General features: G+C 43.6%; 1 protein-coding gene and 1 non-coding gene across 3 annotated transcripts in view; one reads left to right on the forward strand and one right to left on the reverse strand.

The window, feature by feature from the left end:
• Nucleotides 1–957: 957 nt before the first annotated feature.
• Nucleotides 958–1,033, forward strand: trnaa-ugc (transfer RNA alanine (anticodon UGC)). The gene has a single exon. It is a non-coding gene; the product is annotated as a tRNA-Ala (tRNA).
• A 3,492-nt stretch (nt 1,034–4,525) lies between these two features.
• The window catches only part of LOC118389136 (striatin-like), an 81,108-nt gene continuing 64,366 nt past the window's right edge, over nt 4,526–21,267 (reverse strand). The window contains exons 8-18 of one of the 2 annotated variants that reach the window (XM_035778926.2): nt 18,251–18,361; nt 15,701–15,844; nt 15,271–15,407; nt 12,201–12,376; nt 11,705–11,752; nt 11,335–11,456; nt 10,861–11,028; nt 9,319–9,459; nt 8,764–8,865; nt 8,499–8,585; nt 4,526–8,196 (exon numbers count right to left, since the gene is read on the reverse strand). In XM_035778926.2, the coding sequence (XP_035634819.1) occupies nt 8,027–8,196; nt 8,499–8,585; nt 8,764–8,865; nt 9,319–9,459; nt 10,861–11,028; nt 11,335–11,456; nt 11,705–11,752; nt 12,201–12,376; nt 15,271–15,407; nt 15,701–15,844; nt 18,251–18,361 (1,406 nt within the window). In that variant the 3' untranslated portion in view covers nt 4,526–8,026. The remainder of the gene's footprint in view (nt 8,197–8,498; nt 8,586–8,763; nt 8,866–9,318; nt 9,460–10,860; nt 11,029–11,334; nt 11,457–11,704; nt 11,753–12,200; nt 12,377–15,270; nt 15,408–15,700; nt 15,845–18,250; nt 18,362–21,267) is intronic. The other variant, XM_052527453.1, reaches the window with a different exon arrangement.

The raw sequence follows: 21,267 nt of genomic DNA on the forward strand, positions 1-21,267 counted from the left end.
CTTTGCGCTTTGCATTTAAAAAATAAATAGCATTACAACACTCCAGTATAAGGGGCCTCCAGTTTTTGAAATGGACTGGATCTTTATATTTACCACTTGGATCCGGTTTCAGTAATAAGGAAATCAGACCTGGTTGAGTATCTGATAATCTACCATTTTAATAGGACTGGTTAAAACATACCTTTATGAGGTATAAGAAAGAGAAGCGGAGTCTGATAGGCAGAAAGGTAAACTAAATACTGGGATAGAGGACAGAACGGGCGGTTGCTATACTGGTTGGAGAAAGGAGGACAGGAAAATAACAGAATAAGATGGAGCAGAAGAAAGATTGAAAGAGGTAGTGCTAGTTGGCAGATGGGCACTACAAATGCATCCCAAATGGCACCCTATTCCTTACATAACCTTAGTGCACTGCTTTTGACCATGTGCTCTGGTCAAATGTGCACCATGTAGTGAATAGGGTGCCTTTTGGGAAGCACACCAGGCCACTCATCCATCTCCTAGGCTTTGATTGGGTGTCAACATGTCAAAGCTAACTGAAAGTGGACTAAGGTGAGGTGCTGCCATGTCGTCGACAAACCACTCGTCATCTGTACAGCACTACTCCCCTTCGGGCTGTCAAACAGACTTAAAACAGAGCCCTATGGGTCCTGGTCAATAGTAGAGCACTACATAGGGATTAGTGTGCCATTTGGAACACAGCCCAGGCCTCCTCCTTCACCATCATGCTTAATGAACATCCTAAGAGAGACATTTTTACAGATGGGAGTGATGGATATTGATGGAGAGAGAGAGAGGGGAGAGGGGGAGAGATAATACATGATGTTGTCAGACTTAACTGCGCTGCCTCCCTTTTCCCCCCTCAACTAGAAGAGGACAAGAGAAATGTCAGAACAAGATATTTGTTATGGTCATTAGGACATGCGTTCATGCAAACAAAGCAACTCACAGAACTTTGGTCCCATGTAGCTCAGTTGGTAGAGCATGGCGCTTGCAATGCCAGGGTTGTGGGTTTGATTCCCACGGGGGACCAGTATGAAAAATGTACGTACTCACTACTGGAAGTCGCTCTGGATAAGGGGGTGTGCTTAATTAAATGTATCTATTAACACTGACAGTGACCCATTACTTCAATAACACCCTGGTGTTGCCAGCACCATGGTCTAACACACTCAGCCATCTTGCAATGTAAGAGATATTTGAATTGATTCATTACAATAGCTAGGCATGATTAACTCGGTTCAAATACAGTACAGGTGTGTTCTTGGGTTTTTCCCAGTGATAGTTTGGACTGTAGGTCCATCTCAACCCCAGGGATCTTAAAATCTGGCTCCCGAGTGGTTTACTTTTTCCAGGCACTGCATTTCAGTGCTTGAGGTGTCACTACGGACACCCTGGTTCGAATCCAGGATGCATCACAACCGGACGTGATTTGGAGTCCCATAGGGCGGCGCACAATTGGCCCAGCGTCGTCCGGGTTTGGCCAGTGTAGGCCGTCAATGTAAATAGAAGTTGTTCTAAACAGACTTGCCTAGTTAAATAAAGAAATATAAATATAAGGACCTGTGTAGAGCATATCATCCAAAAAGGGGGTCATTCCAATGTGGGTGAGTTGCCACACACAGGATTTTAAATTACTTATTTGACAATTAAAAACATATATAAAGCTACTCCAGCCAGAGGAACAATACACACATAAAAATATAAACTTGATAAAGCCTTAAGGCTTATTTCCATTGTGTGCAACAGGATGGCAGGCAGGCAAGGTTGACACTCATTGCAACTTAGAAAAATAACATGAATAGTATGGTTTGGGTGGGATGGGTTTCCAGGGATTAGACACAACACGTCTCTTGCAAGAATGACTTTTAAGATTTGTGTAATCCTACAGACTTTGTTTACTTTGTGAAACAAAGATGATTGACCTCCCCGAGAAACCTTTGATTAAATAGCAGGCTTAATCTAAACAAAGAGGCTTCCATCGTCTGCATCTATTTAAAAAACACATGAGAATCTCCATCGAAATCGCTTGAAAAACAACAAAAGAAAATGTACATAAAATTGTATTGTAGATCTACTTAAAATTCATATAGTACACATATACTCATTAAAATCCATGAGTGACACCAAGCCGGGAGCCGGGGGAGTTGAATAGTCTTCAAGCTCATCCCAGCCGGGAGCCGGGGGAGTTCAGTTGTCTTCAAGCTCATCCCTTCACAGTACTGTGTTTACATTTTTTTGTTGCCTCTCCAACACTCCCTGCTGTTTTAGTTAATGACTGAAATAAGATTCCCTCCAGGATATGCAGCCGCATTAAACAGAGAAAAGGGAGGAAAAAGACTTGGCTCTCTGGTAGTGCTTGCCGTGCGGTAGCAGAGAGAACAGTCTATGACTAAGGTGACTGGAGTCTTTGACAATTGTTTGGGCCTTCCTCTGACATGCCTAGTATATAGGTCCCAGATGGCAGGAAGCTTGGCCCAGAGATGTACTGGGCTGTACGTACTACCCTTACGGTCGGATGCCGAGCAGTTGCCATACCAGGCCGTGATGCAACCGGTCATGATGCTCTCAATGGTGCAGCTGTAGACATTTGAGGACCTGGGGACCCATGCCAAATCTTTTTAGTCTCCTGCGGGGGAAAAGGTGTTGTCGTGCCCTCTTCACAACTTTCTTGGTGTGTTTGAACCATGATAGTTTCTTGGTGATGTGGACACTAAGGACCTTGAAACTCACGACCTGCTCCACTACAGCCCCGTCGATGTGAATGGGGACGTGCTCTGCCCTCCTTTTCCTGTAGTCCTCGATCAGCTCCTTCGTCTCGCACACGTTGAGGGAGAGGTTGTTGTCTCTGACCTCGTCTCTATAGGCTGGTCTCATCGTTGTCGGTGATCAGGCCGACCACTGTTGTGTCGTCATTGTGTATTGGACAATTTTCCAATCTTTTTGATGAGGAATCTTTCAGTTCATGATTTGAAACATCAGTTAAATACACTAACTGACAACCTCCGTCATCTCTTCTCCCTTCCTCAGGTGGTCTCCCTGCCCTTTGCCAGTTGGCTCTCCTTACTCTCCCCTGTACGGCCCCTGATGGAACGCGTGTTCCATGCCCCACCTGGTGTGTAGCCGCACCTGCCTCAAATGCCCATGACCTCATCTTCCTAATGGATGGCTCCTGCAGTATGGGCACCGCCCACTTCGCCACCCTACTCAAGTTTGTCGCCAATGTTACGTCGACGTTTGACATCTTCACCATGGACACACGTGGCGTTAGTGCAGTACACAAATGAGCAGAGGTTGGAGATATGCCTTGGGGAATATGGTGGAAAGAAGGAGCTGTTGGATGCCATTTTGGGGATAAGCTACTGGAGAGGGGGGACCAGCACAGGGGTGAACATTGCGTTCACCACCCGGGAAGTTTCCAGCCAACATAACAGGAGTAAGCAGGTCATAGTAGTTATCACTGACGGCGTTCATATGACGACATCAGGTCCCCTGCTCTGGCCAATCAACAGTTAGGTAAGTAAGGTGGGGAGGGAAGGTCAAGAGCTGAGTGGCTAAGAGGGAACAATGGGGGGTGGAAAAGAATTGTAGCAGGGCAAATGCCACATTTGAAGACTGAAAATACACCTCTCCTTCATTTTTAAGGTATCATTTGGGTGACTTGAGTGAATGAAAGCAAGGTTTCACTTTCCACATTATTGCTTTCATCCATTTAAATCACACCAGAGACAACCTTGATGGAGAAAGGGTTCACTTGAATTTAAGTATTTGAATGGAGCAAGGTGTGTGGTGTGTGTATTGTGTGTGTGTGTGTACACAGGTATAATTGCCTACTCCATTGGTATTGCTTGGACTTCCCAGGAGCAGCTAGAAGACATAGCCAGTGAGCCAGTCAAGGAGCACTCGTTCTTCATGGAGGACTTTGATGACCTCCATAAGCTGGTGCCCACTATCGTACACAACATCTGTCAAGAGTTCAACTCACAGCCCCAAAACTGAACCCTTAAGTAGAACACACCAAAACGACCGTCAGCTGAGCGTACAACAGAGTGCCTCTGACCAGAATATCAGGTCGCATTTTCTGGTCATTTTCCAACGATCCTACATGTTAAATTGGCAAAGAAAACAGGCACTGCTCCCTATGACCCCACGGCGGAAGTAATTGATGGAACGGCCTACGACTTCGATCGGCTGACCACCGTTCTGGTGTGTGTGGTCTCTTACACACTGGGAGATGTACTACATTGTCAACAAAATGGTACTTACGTACATACCAGCTCTATATGTATTTAAATAATTTACAAGTTAACATAAAACATGTTTTGAGAAGTATTATTGTTAGGACTTTTGAATGGTATAAACATTGCTATTGGATTACAATTAATATGGGGTTACTTAAAGTATGAATCAAATACAAATATATTTTCCTATAGGTAGGTATACACTTGAAATGGAAAATGTGTGAATGTTGAAGCAATGAAAGGCATTATTCTAAAGGTGGGAAACAAATACTACATTACCAGTATGATATACAACATATTCCTTTATTGTTGTTATTGATAAATCTGTCACTCCCATCTGAGAAAAAATACAATACATCATGAAAAAAAAGAATAAACTATAATGACAATAATTATATGTACTGTATGTACAGTCCAATTAGCATATATCAAATTCACATCTTAAAAGAATTCTCTATACAACTGGAGGTTAAAATGGGAATTACTTTGATTTACAACAGGCAAACTTGGCTTCGCCCAATGCTTTGTGTTTTGTTTTTTCATTGGTTATTAATAGGTTCTTTGTTTTGTGTGATCTCTTTTCATCCACTTTGTAGTGCTTGTAAGCAACACCCCCTGCTGCTCAGAACGGACAAGTGAATTTTAGACGCATATCTATGAGTCACCATTTAGACTAGAGCATTCTGCTTTTACACTGCCTATAACAACACAATAATTCTTTGTTCAAATCCTAGTTCTTGTCCGACTCCTGGTTCTGGAGGACCACTGTTTGCTTGGTTATTATTATTCCAATTGAGGACCGTATGCAGTCTTGATGGACAAACAACGAACTAACAGGTCTCAAAAACGACAGCTCAATCAAACTGGTTTGGAGAAAACTAGTATCTAAAGTGGTTCTCCATGACCAAAAACACACACAAAAAGAAACACTAGCTTATGGTCAAGCCCTCACTATTCTGTCATTCAAATGGACATAAAGCCCATTAAAAGACATGGAATGTTAGCCAACCTGGTGAAATATGCTTGTTCCACATTGTGAGCAGCAGGGGGCCATATACTAACTCCTCTTTTGTTCAACTACTCAGTGTTGTGATGAGACTACTGTACGTTTACCACGACAAGCGCACCCATACATACTGACTCCATTTCACATCACCATGTTTAGCCACTCAATATACCGTGTTAATAAATATCTTTTTTTTTTATATATACTTTAAAACTGTACATGTTTTCTGTTCGCTCCCTTACATTGTCTAAAATTACCTGACACCAAAGAAAAATAAAAAGGAAAATAATATCTTTGTACAACGCAAGCACACCGAATTCCCCACAGATTTTGATCCATCCTTGTCATTCAACAGTCCTTATTTTAGAGACCAAAGCATTTGGTAGATAGCGAAATTCTAATCTCTCACATGTTCAACTGGAGATGAGACAATTTTGAGAATAAATGACAAAAATCTTTCTTGTTTTGTAGTGCTCACAACCAAAGGCATACAACTTGTGATAAGACCGGCAAATCTCCAACCATTCCACTACAAAAGAAACAAAGTACACACATCCCAAGGAATAACTCCTAAATGTTCAAGTAAAACAGAAAATATTCTTTAAAAAAATATTTACCTGTATTTAACAAGGATCGACCTTTTTCACCAACCATGTATAGTAAATAAAAAACTAGTAATTGCTCAAAATAATTTGACAAAATTCTATTTTCAAACAGTTATTACCTAAAGCATTTACCCTGCTTTCTGACCAGAGCTGGTCATATCGCCTAAACACAGGAGCGTAGCTTGTGTGCAGTTGAGTACTGAGAGACCTCAGTCCTGCTGTCAAAAATGGGAGCCAAGGGGCTAACTCAGCACAGGGGCAAGCAGGATATCTATGAAGAAACTATCTTAGCAGTCATAGCCAACTTAGCATTAGCAAAATATCTAACTCAGCACAGGGGCAAGCAGGATATCTATGAAGAAACTAACTTAGCATTAGCAAAATATCTAACTTAGCATTATAAGCTGAAAGAGCCAACTTAACGGTCACAGGAAACTTTACATGTGCAGGCTCTCTGTGAAGCATCTTGTCGTAAGACAATACTTGGTTGATTCTTTTGGCTTAAATGACACGGAGGCATAAATAAATACACAGCTCAAATAAAATAAAAAACAAATCAAATGAATAAATTGTTTCACTGCAAACCATTTTTCAGTGCAGTTTGTCAGGTTGCTCAACTATAAATACACGATAAAGCAGTATTCAAATGAGGTCAAACCACAACATTGATCAATCAATTCCATTAAATTGTGAAACAAAGTTTGAGTAATTCATCTACCGCTAGCAAAGTGTCAAAGGACAGATCTTGGTTAAGAGTTAACGCTTCTACTTATGTTGGTACAGTATATTACAATGTTGTTGTCCTATTTATGTAAAGAATGGAACATCCAAACAACAAAAGAGGCACTCCTTGTACCTAGGCGAGCTGAAGCTGGAGCATAAAAACATTTACAATTGAATTGGAAACTAAATTAAGTTGAAAGATGTGGCCTGTTTAAGTCAGTGTTTTGGCTGTGTACAAGCAATTTGGATTTGAACACTGATTCAACACCGTAGCAAAGCAAGCTGGAATACAAGGATGGCTTACTCACTTAGGTGACAGATTCATATGGGCTAATATGTAGGAATTCTGTTAGCAAAGTTTCATCAAACAACTCAATTATTTTCATGGGGTTGGCTTTTCAAGAGGGGATGGACAATAGGCACTACTTAAAAAGCTACATTTTTTACTTGTTTTAGAGATGAATTAATGGAGTCGTTTCCAATTCGTTGTGATTACATACAAAACCACATGGACATATACAAAAGGCTATAATAAATCACACACCAAGGAAATGCAGGCTCATGGGCTTTACTTCAACTTCAAACTGACTTTCAGGTTTCTTTAAACTTATTTACCATTTTGCTTATTCAGGGGGACTCGAGTTCTGCACGCTACTGTATATTTCAGTGGATTGGAGGGCATTGTGGATCTCAACTCACTTGTTCAATAATTTAAACAGTACTGTGACTATTGACCACTAGCCGTATATATGCTGTGTACATCTGATGCAAATATAATTATTTTTAAACTCAGTTTTATGGATCAAATGGAATAGACAATGTCCAGTACTATGTTGGACAATAAATTATAACTTGTTGTTGAACACCCTGCCCACTCCTACTTTGCACACAAACTGTAAAATAACATTGTCTGCAAGACTGACGAAAAAGGCACATTTTCATGAAATCTTTGAAAACGATGACATTGAAAACACAGGCAGTCTTAGGGGTGCCCGGGGGGGAGGGAGGGGGGGGGGGGGCAGAATACGAGTATTGTGTTTCTGTTAGTTAGGAAACGAACGCTATGTTTCTAAACGAGAGTACAGGTCTTGAGAATTTCCTGGATATCCGCTTGGTCTTTGTGATGTTTGACCACATCTCCTTCTGGTTTGGCTGTAGCACCCAGGCCCGCCCGGGTGGAAGGATAGTAGAGTAGCCCTCTTTCTCTCAAAACTCTCACGTTCACCCCTTTCAGCCTTCAAACCATCAGGTGTCTAACCATCCCTCGCGACTGCCACTGGTCAAGACTCAGACACCAGTGGCTAGTTACCCATCCACCTCACTACATTTCCTTCCACACTGCCTTTGAGTTGGGCTCCAACTCCCATCTCTCCCTTCAGTTAATACACAACTCCGCCCCTTTTTGATGGTCCTTCGAGCCGGACGCAGCTGTTAGCCATTGGGATTTGCGGTCATACGAAGACCTTGGCGAGCGCGTCGGCCCCGGCGCTGCCGATGTAGCACTTGGTGGGGTGGAACGCCACGTCGTGGATGGCCTCGTCCGACTTCTTGCGGTGCGCTGTGAATTCCTGGATGCACGTCTTGCTCTCCATGTTCCACAGGCGGATGGAGCAGTCGTGGCCTAACACGGCAGAGGATGGATGAGAACAAAAATATAAAGAAACAGGAACAAAAATATAAAGAAATAGGGAGGTAGAGTGAGAGGACGAAAGAGAGCTAGAGGGAAACGTTACAATTCTAAAAATGCCTTTTAGTGAAAGTTACCACAAGAAAGATCGAAGGGGGCTTCCGTTTCTGTGCTCAGATATTTGCCACACTGTCAGTTTGTATCTCCAGTTATGCAAGGAACAATATTGCTGTAATTACATGAAACGCTAACCAACATAAACACTGGTACTTCCCCGTTTCCAGATAAATACTTACTGCCAGACATCAGGTACAAGCCGTTGGGATCCACAGCTAAACTGGTGACTGCGTCCAGGTGGGCTACCATGGAGTGAATACATTTCCCTGTAATAGGAACCCGGGATGAGTACAAAAATAACTGTCCTCAATGTTGTATTTATACCAACTGTTATAAGTACACTTTATATTGTGACAAAATGTGTTTGTCTTACTATGTATACATTTGATTTACATTTGAATTCCAGCTGGAATGCCGGTTCAAAATGACAGCTTTCTAGCTCACCCGTGTTGTTGTCGAAGAACTGGATGTGTCGGTCCTCCTGGGCCGTGATGGTGATGGGCAGAGTGGGGTGACTCAGCACCTTGTTGATCTTGCACGGCGCTTCTGTGTGTGACAAGACATGAAACTCAATTGAACATTGCCCGATTAACCTTTCTCATTTACATTTAGTAATTTGTCAGAACAACAGGGTAAATGGGAGTTATAACGAGAGACAAATTGATTCTAAAGTAGGGAGTTGAAAGGAAAAGCCACAGAGCTATAACATACTTGGTGGGCACTAGGGTTATATTGCAGACTGTAGTGATATACCAGCTGCTATAGCCTATTGCTAATAAAACAAAGAAATAGCTAGGGAAGCTTTCTGAAGAGAGTACACCAACAAAATAAAAGTATGACTTTTAATGCACAAACAAACATTTATGTTGTGACAAGAGGGGTAAAGGGCGTTGACAGAGAGAGCGCAAGAATAGGCAGTGAGCGCATAGTGCACTCAATTAGTCTCTTTTGAGTTACAAATCTATACAGTCACTGTGTAGAAATGGCAGCGGAGCTTACCGGGCTCTCCGGTCTGGTCCAGCTTGAGGATCAGCTGCCGCGTCTCCATGTTGAAGAGTCCGATCTCCCCCGTGCTGAACGACGTCACCATGTGGGCCGGCTCACTGCACACCATGTCCACTGACGTGGGGACGCCCAGTTCTGAAACCGACAGAGTTGGAAAGGTTATGAGCTAATCTTAGAGCAGGAGTTATGTTGAAGGGGGCAGGATTTGAGTGTGGTGACCATAGAAATAGAATGCCATTCTATACATCTATTTCTATGGTGGTGACCTGGTCCTAGGTCAGACCTTCTTTTTTTATGAGGCTTGATAGTGTCCTGAATTGAGCTAATTCTAGATCAGTTTCGCTCTGAATCAGACAGAGGTAGAGAGGTTAGGGTTTGGCTGTGGGGACCTGGCTAGTCCAAGGTCAGACCTCTTTTTGGGGCACGTAGAGTTCTGAATTGACTCAGAGGTTCCCAAACTTTTTTGACCCGCGAACCCACCATGTAAAAAAAGTTATGTAATCAACATTGGGACTATGAGTCTATTACAAAAAATATATATATTATTATTATTTTGAATTTTACCCCTTTTTCTCCCCAATTTCGTGGTATCCAATTGTTTTAGTAGCTACTATCTTGTCTCATCGCTACAACTCCCGTACGGGCTCGGGAGAGACGAAGGTTGAAAGTCATGCGTCCTCCGATACACAACCCAACCAAGCCGCACTGCTTCTTAACACAGCGCGCATCCAACCCGGAAGCCAGCCGTGTGTCGGAGGAAACACGGTGCACCTGGCAACCTTGGTTTTAGCGCGCACAGCACCCGGCCCGCCAGCGCCCTTAACCACTGCGCCACCCGGGAGGCCCAGTCATATTATTTTTGACAGTTTTTCAATCTGAAGACAGTATGGTTTGAAGTGACTGAAATGCATCAGAAAGGCATTGGGAAGTTCAGAAGATCAGCAGGCGATAATATTGTATGACTTTCTGTGTAGAAAATAACATAATTGATGATGTTATTTTCCCCCCCAGTCTGATTTAGTGCCTGGTCTTGTCAATTCTGTTCTAATGGCTTGTGGGCATAGTAGCATAAACCATTCAAAAGAAGGACACATTTGTAGGAAGAAAACAGAAACCCCTCTGATTCTTACAACCGCATCTATCGGCTACCTTCTATGAACCACGGTTCAATGTTCACTCGCGAACCCATTTTTTAAATTTTTTTTATATATTTTTTTTAATCGGGCATGGTGTCGCGACCCCTAGTTTGGGAGACCCCGGAGTAACTCTATGGAGCGGATTCAAGGTCATTGTGTACAATTACAAATATATTTTATAAGCTGATCCCAGAGCAGTGGTTATGTGGGACAGTCTGTGTAAGAGGGTCAATTAGGTGCTTTGTAAGCTGATTCTAGAGCAGGCACTGTGGAACATTAGGTGAAAATGTGTAAGGCATCTGTTTTATGAACTGATCCTAGGGCAGTGTTTGTAAGGGGCAGCCAAAGTAAGTCTATTGGGGGATCATTTCGTCGATCTGATCTGCGTTCAGCTATTCACCTCCTTTCTCGTTGAAGACAGCGAGTGCGGGGGAGGTGTTGGCAGCGTTCCACAGGCGCACAGTGCCGTCCCCGGAGCAGGAGAGCAGGCGCTGGTGGGCCGAGCTGTAAACCACTCCCCACACTGAGTCAGTGTGACCAAGCAGTGCCCCCCGCAGCACCGAGGGCTCTATGGCAGGAAAGAGAGAGGGAGAGTTAGGAGGGAGAGGGAAAGAGATGAGGGAGAGATGCAGATTTAAGAGATGGGGAGAGTTAAGAGGGAGGGGAAAAGGAGAGAGGGAAATGATAGAGAACGAAAGATCATGTGGAGACAGGGGGGGAAAAAAAAGAGTTGGATAAAGAGAGAAGCGTGAAAGAGGATGAAAGGAGTGTCAGGTGGAAAGAGTCAAGCGATCAGTGAAGAGATGAAGAGAATATGAAACAAGAGAAATGGGCTAATAATCAGAGGTGTAGCTAAGGCATCTTGGGGGTGTACCATATGAGTCATAGGGGTCGATATTGGGGTTGGGGGTGTTCCAGCTCTGAATGGTTCCATCCACCCCCCCACTGAAGCACTGCTCCCCTGTAGAGCTCATGGTCACACACAACACCGCACCCCTACAGAACACAGGAAAACTCATCTCATTATTAACTACAACTTGTTTTGGCGAAGACAAAACACAACATCTCACTCCTACAGGAGAAAGTGGCAATACCGGTCATTATAAAATTCAACCATTTTTCTTTCTCTTATGCAAAGATAAAATTTTATTTGCTTGAACAAATGATTCATGTATACAAGAGTATCGGTCCAGCTGTCCATTTATAAAAAGGTTGGGTTATAGTGGATAAGGAAGGTTACTCACCGATGGGCCCGGAATGTATAGATGGGCTCCACATCTAGGGCAGCACACCTAGGAAGACAGACAGGGGATATAACTACCTTTGATGTACATATTCAACGAACATACGCTAAGTAGAACAAAATGGCCCATTACAGCCATCAGAAATGCATAAGCAGAAAAAGGCATGCTTTAGCTATCGATTGTCTTTTCGCAATAGTGATCTTAACAATTCCAAATGACCCATTGAAAGTGACCAAGTTACCCACGTTCACTACTTAGGTACCTGCTTAAAAGCATCATTGTCTTTGACTGGCAGCTGGGTCATATTCATTAGTGCACACAGAGTTTCTTTACTACTGTGTATCGCTCTTATCTTGGTCAGGTCGTCATTGTAAAGAGAATGTGTTCTCAATTACTTACCTGGTTAAATAAAGGCAAACATTTGAATTGTTTTGAGTCTAGCAAATACAACCCAGGTGTTTGACTGACAACAGTGTAGGCCTATGTGAGCTCTTACTTCTTGGCGGGGGCGGTCTTCTGGAGGTTCCACAGTTTGAGGGTGTGGTCCTCGGAGGCAGTGACCAGGACGGGCTCCACGGGGTGGAAGGCCAGGCCCCGGATGGAGTCAAAGTGGCTCCGCAGCGTGAACTTGGGGCTCCATGTCTTCCGCAGCACATCCTGACTGTTGGTCACCTGAGTTAAAATGAAAAAGAGTTTCGATATCAATTGGAGATATGCAACAAAATACAAGTTATGCCCACAGATGTCCCCCTTCTGACCACCTCCTCCCTTTGCTCAAGCCATGTGGTTCCCTCTTGATTGTCTCTCCATCTGTTTGAGGCAACAACTCCGGCTGAAAAATCGCAGTCCAGACCTGCTGTCTTACAGCTGTTATTTGCTTGTTTTTAGTTTAGCTTTTTCAAGCAAGCCACTTATTATTAGGATTCAAGCCTAAGTGCTGTACAATCATGTTGTTTCAGAAGGTATAGCAAGCTAGGGAGTCACTAGTTTTGACTTTTAAAAAAAAGGGTTGTTCCTGTTTGCAATGCAAGTTCAGTTGCGCTATGCTCTTCACCGAGTCTGCTAAATATGTCTGCAATGTGCCTCTTGTGCTTGACCCCGGTGACTGCTTATCCTTTTAATTTCCTGCTTGTTCGAGCTGCAACATCTTAGTATGAAAGTTACCATACAAACGTTAATGTTATCTAACGCACACAAATCCATTCCTATTTTGAGACGAGTGTGTCCATCATATAAATATAATTCTAACACTAAGGTGTCCTCCCACACTGGGTCCAACTGAGCAATATGACACTCAGTCTCTTCAACCACAACCTCAATCTGCATGCTAGCTCTCCACAGCAATACAACCGCAGTTCACTTCACATTCAATTGATCTGGAGTGTGTATGTGCACGTATGTGCCTGTGTCTCTGAGTGTGTGTGTGTGTCAATAAAAGTGAAAGTCAAAGCCCATGCTAATCAGACTAGCCTGTTTAAATATTGACATTTTGAAAGCTTTGAAAAATAGTTTGGACCTTTAGATAAATACAGTTAATTCAGACCCCTTGACTTTTTCCACAAAAATATATGAAATATCACATTCACATAAGTATTCAGACCCTTTACTCAGTACTTTGTTGAAGCATCTTTGTCAGCGATTTCAGCCTTGAGTCTTCTTGGGTACGACGCTACAAGCTTGGCACACCTGTATTTGGGTATTTTCTGCAAATCCTCTCAAGCTCTGTCAGGTTGGATGGGGAGCATCGCTGCACAGGTCTCTCCAAAGATGTTTGATCAGGTTCAAGTCCGGGCTCTGGCTGGGCCACTCAAGGACATTGAGACTCGTCTCGAAGCCACTCCTGTGTAGTCTTGGCTGCGTGTTTAGGCTCGGTGTCCTGTTGGAAGGTGAACCTGGGCGCTCTGGAGTAGGTTATCAAGTATCTCTCTGTACTTTCCCTCGATGTTGACTAGTCTCCCAGTCCCTGCTGCATGATGCAAAAATGTCTAAAAACCTGTTTTCGCTTGGTCATTATGGGGTATTGTGTGTAGATTGGGATTTTTTATTTATTTAATCCATTTTAGAATAACGTAACAAAATGTGGAAAAGGTCAAGGGGTCTGAATACTTTCCGAAGGCACTGTATGTGCCTTTCTATTTAGTGTTCTAGTTTAGAAGCTCAAAGTCTCTAAATCTAGCCAATCAATTTATCTTTTTCTACATGGAAATGTGAAGCAGTAGATATTTGCTGCCCCGAGGGACCTAAGTGCTGAAAGAGTTGTCCATGGGGCTCCACAGGCTTTAGGTCATGTAGATAAATAGCTAATTTACCTGGGTGCGAACACGCCATATTTATATATACAGCAGAAAATGTCATTTGTGAATGCTGCTGCCCGCTGTTTGGTGGTGGTGCCCTTTGATCTGATTAGCTGAATGTTGTACTGTCTGTCAAAAGATTGCCATGTCTGTTTTCCTTCATTTTGTTATGATTGCTGTGGTCATCACAACCTCTCCCACAACGTGATCAAGATAAAGGAGATGATTGTGGACTACAGGAAAAGGAAGACCGAGCATGTCCCCATTCTCATCTACGGGGCTGTAGTGGAGCAGATTGAGAGCTTCAAGTTCCTTGGTGTCCACATCACCAACAAACAAACAAACAAACAAACATGGTCCAGACACACCAAGACAGTCGTGAAGAGGGAATGACAAAACCTATTCCCCACAAGAGACTGAAAATATTTGGCATGGGTCCTCAGATGCTCAAAAGGTTCAACAGCTGCACCATCGAAAGCATCCTGACTGGTTGCATCACTGCTTGGTATGGCAACTGCTCGGCCTCCGACCGCAAGGCACTACAAAGGGGAGTGCGGACGGCCCAGTATGTCACCAAGCTTCCTGCCATCCAGGACCTCTATACCAGGCGGCGTCAGAAGAAGGCCATAAAATTGTCAAAGACTCCAGCCACGCTAGTAATAGATAGTTCTCTCTGCTACTGCACGGCAAGCGATACACAAGCACCAAGTCTAGGTCCAAGAGGCTTCTAAACAGCTTCTACCCCCCCCCCACTTTTACTCTGCTGCTACTCTCTGTTTATTATCTATGCATAGTCACTTTAATAACTCTACCTACATGTACATTTTACCTGAATTACCTCGACTAACCAGTGCCCCTGCACATTGACTTTGTACCGGTAACCCCCTGTATATAACCTCGCTATTGTTATTTTACTGCTGCTCTTTAATTATTTGTTACTTTTATTTCCATTTTTTTTTAAGGTATTTTCTAAAAACTGCATTGTTGTAAGTATTTGGCGCATGTGACAAATAAAATTTGATATGTAAATAAAATTCCCTTTGGGACAATAAAGTGTTGTTTATGTCATAATAAAGGTTTTCATTAATTTAATCATTCACTGCGAGCTGCCTTGCCATTGCATCTGGCTGTGGTTGGTGCCCAGTGTAAGGAAGGACTAACGCAACTCAAATTGTAGACCAGGCTGTGGGCTTTCTTGGCCACGCCCCCCTTACTCCCCCTCACCCTCTCTTCCTTCCTTATCCCCCCTCCCCTGCAGATGTAGGTACTCACGTCGTAGGCTAGGCTGTCTGCCTCATTGGCCACAGTGAGGCCCGCCAGCTCGCCCAGGCCCAGCTCGCTCTCCGCCGCCTCGTCCGGCCCCATAATGAACGACTTCCCTGACGTGGGCGGAAACGTCATGGCCTCCACTGGGATGGATGGACGGACAGTGAGATAGATGGACGGACCAGACAAAATAGGCAGATGGACAGAGCCAGACAAACAAATTAGACAGATACCAGAAAAGTAGGGAAAAATTAACAGACGGAAAAACAGAAGTCAAAAACACTGAACGACTGCTACTGGTATTTGGGCCTATTAGATATTGCTGTGTAAAATTGTCCATTTGTAAATTCAATTATTTACAGTCAATTGTGTATATTTGGAAATTGTGCACTCTGTAAATTCAAACCCTTTGGGGACAATTAAGCTCTCGTCTTACCTTCCTCGGGGTGGCCCACTTCGTGCTCGTTGAGCCTGGGGACGCTGGGCCGGGATGGCGGTGTCACGGGGGGCTGCATGGAGGGGAGGTCCTCGGCGTCTCGCAGGTTGGCCAGCATATCCTGCAGTTTGGACCGGTTAGGCCCTGGGAGGAGGAGGAAGATGAGAAGAGGATCATGGAGAAGGAGTAGAGACAGAGAAGGAAAGGAGAGGGAGGAAGAAGGAGGAGGAAGAGGAGAAGTAGCAGTATACAGAGAGGATCAGGAAGGAAAAGAGTCAAAGAAAGAAGAGGGATAAGGAAGACGAGAAGAAGAGAATGGAAGGTCATCTTCTTAAGAGTAGAAGGGCACGCAATCCTCATCTTAAATACCTTTGGGCAGGGGTCACTGGCTCTTTGGAGTTACTGGGTGCACAGGGTTTTGTACCAGCCCAGCACTACTAATCAGTTTCAAATAATCCACATTTTTCAGTCTGAACCATAATTAGTTGAATCAGGTGCATTAGTGCTGGTCTGGAACAAAAGACTGCACTCCAAGTAGCTCGGAGTTGGAGACCCATGCTGGAAGGCTGATTGAAAAAAATAAAAAATATAAAAGTGATGCAGAGAATGGACAAGATAACAGGGCCCGTATTCATAAAGCATCACAAAGTAGCAGTGCTGATTAAGGATCAGTTTAGCTTTTTAGATAATCATTTACATGATTTTATGGACAGGGGGAACCTGATCCTAGCTCAGCGCTGCTACTCAGGGGCGGCAGATAGCCTAGTGGCTAGAATGTTGGACCAGTAACTGAAATGTTGCTCGATCGAATCCCCGAGCTGACAAGGTAAAAATCTGTTGTTCTGCCCCTGAACAAGGCAGTTACTCCACTGTTCCAAGGCCGTCATTGAAAATAAGAATTTGTTCTTAACTGACTTGCCTAGTTAAATAAAGGGACTTTAAAAAATGTATTTGTATTTATTTAAATACTCAGAAACTTTATAAGATTGAAGCCACAAATAAGCAGATTGAAGAGCAGATCCATGGCTGATGCTTGGCAAAAGACGACTTCGTAGCTTGAACATAGAAATAACTCATAGAACAACAAAAGCTTAAGTTGGGAGGAAAGGAGAGCGTTAAGTCACTGACACCGGCATACTTTCAGAGAAAATAAGAAGTTGGAATGTTTGAAAAATACAGAGACAGAAAAAAGGAACCAGCACACATACAAAGACACAGGTGTAGCTGATAACCTATGGCAATAATAAAGACGAGTACAAACACGACGGAGCGGGATGGAATGTCTCAAGTGTAGGATGGTGCAACCATAGACATAGAATTACTAGAAGGGGCACGCCCATTCAAGACAATGAGGCCATAATGGGTAAGCCATTTCACTCATACTGAGTGTACCCGCGAGGGTGCAGTCAAATTGCTGTGGTCTGATGGGCTATGCCCTTTTTAGTAATTATATTTCTATGGACGCAACTTAAAACAGCAATGAGTAAGGTCGATACAGCGAGAGGGTTAGGAATGCAGCACAGTGCACTTCTCTTTTAGTGAATGTGGTTATAGTGATTGATCACTTACAAGAGTGATCAAATTGTCCTGCGCGGTTCTGAGCACTGTGAGGAGAGGCAGTGATTGCAATCCCATTAAAATGTTAACATACAAACATGTACCCGCGGAACCACACACACAGAGGCACAGACACAAACATGGAGAAGGTGGTACTAGATGGCCGAAATAGAGAGCCAAAACGAAGCGAGGGGAGGAATAGTGTATCTAACGTGCTTAACGTGTCTGTTAAATATAATTTTTGCATGTTATAGTTGACCTCAGAGAGAGAGAGAGAGAGACAGAGAGAGACAGAGACAGAGAGAGACAGAGAGAGACAGAGAGAGAGAGAGACAGAGAGAGAGACAGAGAGAGAGAGAGAGAGAGAGAGACAGAGAGAGAGAGAGAGAGAGAGAGAGAGACAGAGACAGAGAGAGAGAGAGAGACAGAGACAGAGACAGAGAGAGAGACAGAGAGAGAGACAGAGAGAGAGACAGAGAGAGAGACAGAGAGAGAGACAGAGAGAGAGACAGAGAGAGAGACAGAGAGAGAGACAGAGAGAGAGACAGAGAGAGAGACAGAGAGAGAGACAGAGAGAGAGACAGAGAGAGAGACAGAGAGAGAGACAGAGAGAGAGACAGAGAGAGAGACAGAGACAGAGACAGAGACAGAGACAGAGACAGAGAGAGAGAGAGAGAGAGAGAGAGAGAGAGAGAGAGAGAGAGAGAGAGAGAGAGAGAGAGAGAGAGAGAGAGAGAGAGAGACAGAGACAGAGAGAGAGAGACAGAGAGAGAGACAGAGAGAGAGACAGAGAGAGAGACAGAGAGAGAGACAGAGAGAGAGAGAGAGACAGAGAGAGACAGAGACAGAGACAGAGACAGAGACAGAGAGAGAGAGAGAGAGAGAGAGAGAGAGAGAGAGAGAGAGAGAGAGAGACAGAGAGAAGCTCTTATCACCAGGACAAGGAGAAAGAAAGCAATGGCGAGAAAGAAAGGGGAGGCCTGACAGACTTACTCTTCACCCCCTTTTTGCCCTTGCGCTCCTTCCTGTACTGCTCCTTGAGTTGGGCTATGAGGCCCTGGTCCACGTCCCAGGCCTCGGGCATGGGGCACTGCTCTTCCTTCTCTACACCCGAAGGAAGGGGTAGGGGGAGGGGGGGCAGAAACCGAGAAGCCGGTCAGTGTCCAGAACTTTCTATTGAACCAGACCAAACGAAACTCAAATCCAAAGTGTTATGAAATTAAAAGGTGGTTCAAGTGAAGATTGCCTCTTTAATCCTAATATATGTATATATAGCCTGTAAAATGTATTGCAGAGACACTTGCTTAGTGTATTAACCCTTATTACACTTGCCTAGTGTATTAGACAATCACCACCTTCCGGAGACACCTGAAACCCCACCTCTTCAAGGAATACCTAGGATAGGGTAAGTAATCCTTCTCACACCCCCCCCTAAAAAGATTTAGATGCACTATTGTAAGTGGCTGTTCCACTGGATGTCATAAGGTGTATGCACCAATTTGTAAGTCGCTCTGGATAAGAGCGTCTGCTAAATGACTTAAATGTAAAATGTAAATGTATTAACCCTTATCCCTGCCTACGGGCAGGGAGATCTGGGTTTGAGACCGGCAATGTATTATTGCATTATTGCCATTTGCTGCAGTATGTAAAAAAGTGTGTGATGGAAATTCTTCCTGTATTACTCCCCCACCCCACCCCACCACCGAGAGCCCCAAGTTGATGTTTTCTACAGGCCTTCGGGCCTCTCTCAAAGCACATATAGGGAGGGGGTGGTGATGTCAACACATAGGGGTCAGTCAGGAAGAGAATCAGTAAAATTCTCCTCATATGACAACAGACAGGGATGGAACAGGAGAATAGTCATGCCTGAGGATTACCATCGCTGCGCCACTCGATATGGAAACAAATGCACAAAACTGCCATTAAAGAAAGGATTCGGGGGGGGGGGGTGTAGTAAAGAGCCAGATTGGCTTCCGACAAAAAATAATACAGCTGACATCAAATGCTGAATTTGATAGCCGGCAGCAATCCTGATTTTTTTGCGTTAATGTATTAAAAAATATTCATGTCAAAGAAAGCTGTGTCCAGCCAAATAAGGTGACAACAAAGCATATGGTGAACAGCCGCCATGCCTCACTCAGTCTCTGCAAGGCTTTGTCCTTTGTGCCGCACCGTCAACAACAGCATTACATGCTAATGTTAAGACAATGCAAATAACATTCAATACACCCCCCCCCAAAAAAATGCAACGCCATTCAACAATACTCCATGTTTTGAAATGTTCTATATATCAAAAGCAGCAACCATGTAGGTTTTATAATGTGAGCTGGCTAAAGAACTAAAAACACAACATATAATGTATTTCAACCAAAAATGTCAAATTATGTGGGGGACCTGTATCTATACCTATAACCATATCACTATTCTTAATTTCAGATGCAGGCATGATCATACATGGTCCATAGGGCTCAGATCAAAAATAGTGCCCCATATAGAGAATAGGGTGCCATTAGGACATACCCTCTTCTTCTTTTGCACCCCAGTATCTCTACTTGCAAATCATCATCTGCATAACTATCACTCCAGTATTAATGCTAATTAGTAATTATTTTCCCCTCTATGGCCTATTTATTGCCTACCTCCCTACTCCTCTACATTTGCACACACTGTAATAGATCTTTCTAATTGTATTTTCTGTTGTGTTATTGACTGTATGTTTGTTTCTGTGCAACTCGGTGTTGTTGTTTGTCACACTGCTTTGCTTTTTGGCCAGGTCACAGTTGTAAATGAGAACTTGTTCTCAACTGGCCTACCTGGTTAAATAAAGGTGAAAAAAAAAATATATATATATCTGTAGTGGCAGTGTGTGGGATCAAGCGGAGGAGATGAACACTTGAGAGCACAGAGCTGCTGATGACAACTCTGTTTCATAACTGAACAGTGAAGCGCCTCGCTGCCGCTTGACCTTTTAATTACCATCCATCCATCTAGCCGTCCTTTGCTGTGTGTTCAGCTTATGGCTTCAATTATGGTTAACAGAGGAAATGCAAATGACTCAGTTTCACATGCAAGCTGACCTAATTATCCCAATAACACAAGAATATTCTTTAAAAAAAGATTGTCACCATTATTTACATGAACTAGTATTAATTATAGTATTTATAAAAATAACTGGATTGGACTACCTGACATGATGACTCCTTGCTGTCCCCGGTCCACCTGACTGTGCTGCTGCTCCAGTTTCAACTGTTCTACCTTGTTATTATTCGACCATGCTGGTCATTTATGAACATTTGAACATCTTGGCCATGTTCTGTTATAATCTCCACCCGGCACAGCCAGAAGAGGACTGGCCACCCCACATAGCCTGGTTCCTCTCTAGGTTTCTTCCTAGGTTTTGGCCTTTCTAGGGAGTTTTTCCTAGCCACCGTGCTTCTACACCTGCATTGTTTGCTGTTTGGGGTTTTAGGCTGGGTTTCTGTACAGCACTTTGAGATATCAGCTGATGTACGAAGGGCTATATAAATACATTTGATTTGATTTGATTGTCAACATCTAGTCAGTGGGTCAATGCATCACAGACAATTGGTCATTTGTTGTGGCTGTGTTCTAATGTCTACACTAGCATATTACTTAGTAATTACTATGAACATAGTATGCATATTGGAAGATCGCCTATGCCTTCAACTGGATCCCTCTGGCTTCCTCTGTCACACAACCAGCGACGCCACATCATCTGTTCCTCTTTGGCTGTGCAACTCAACTGACTGCTGCCTGACCTGTGACAAGCGGACTCACTGATTGCGTGGGAATGCCCTTGGTCATTGAGTGGAGATAAACACAAGGCATTGCTAGGTGATGGGAGTGAAGGGGCTCCCTGTTAGCTAAAGGGCATAATGGAGCCACAGTAGCCAGGTGGCCAGCTGTGTCTTTGTGTGAAGACTAGTACAGAGAATACAGGGTTCTGTGTGAGTGGGCGATTGAGGGATGGGTAGGTCCCCTCAGTGGGG

The sequence above is a fragment of the Oncorhynchus keta genome, chromosome 10 (assembly GCF_023373465.1).
Source record: "Oncorhynchus keta strain PuntledgeMale-10-30-2019 chromosome 10, Oket_V2, whole genome shotgun sequence".
Lineage (NCBI taxonomy): Eukaryota > Metazoa > Chordata > Actinopteri > Salmoniformes > Salmonidae > Oncorhynchus > Oncorhynchus keta.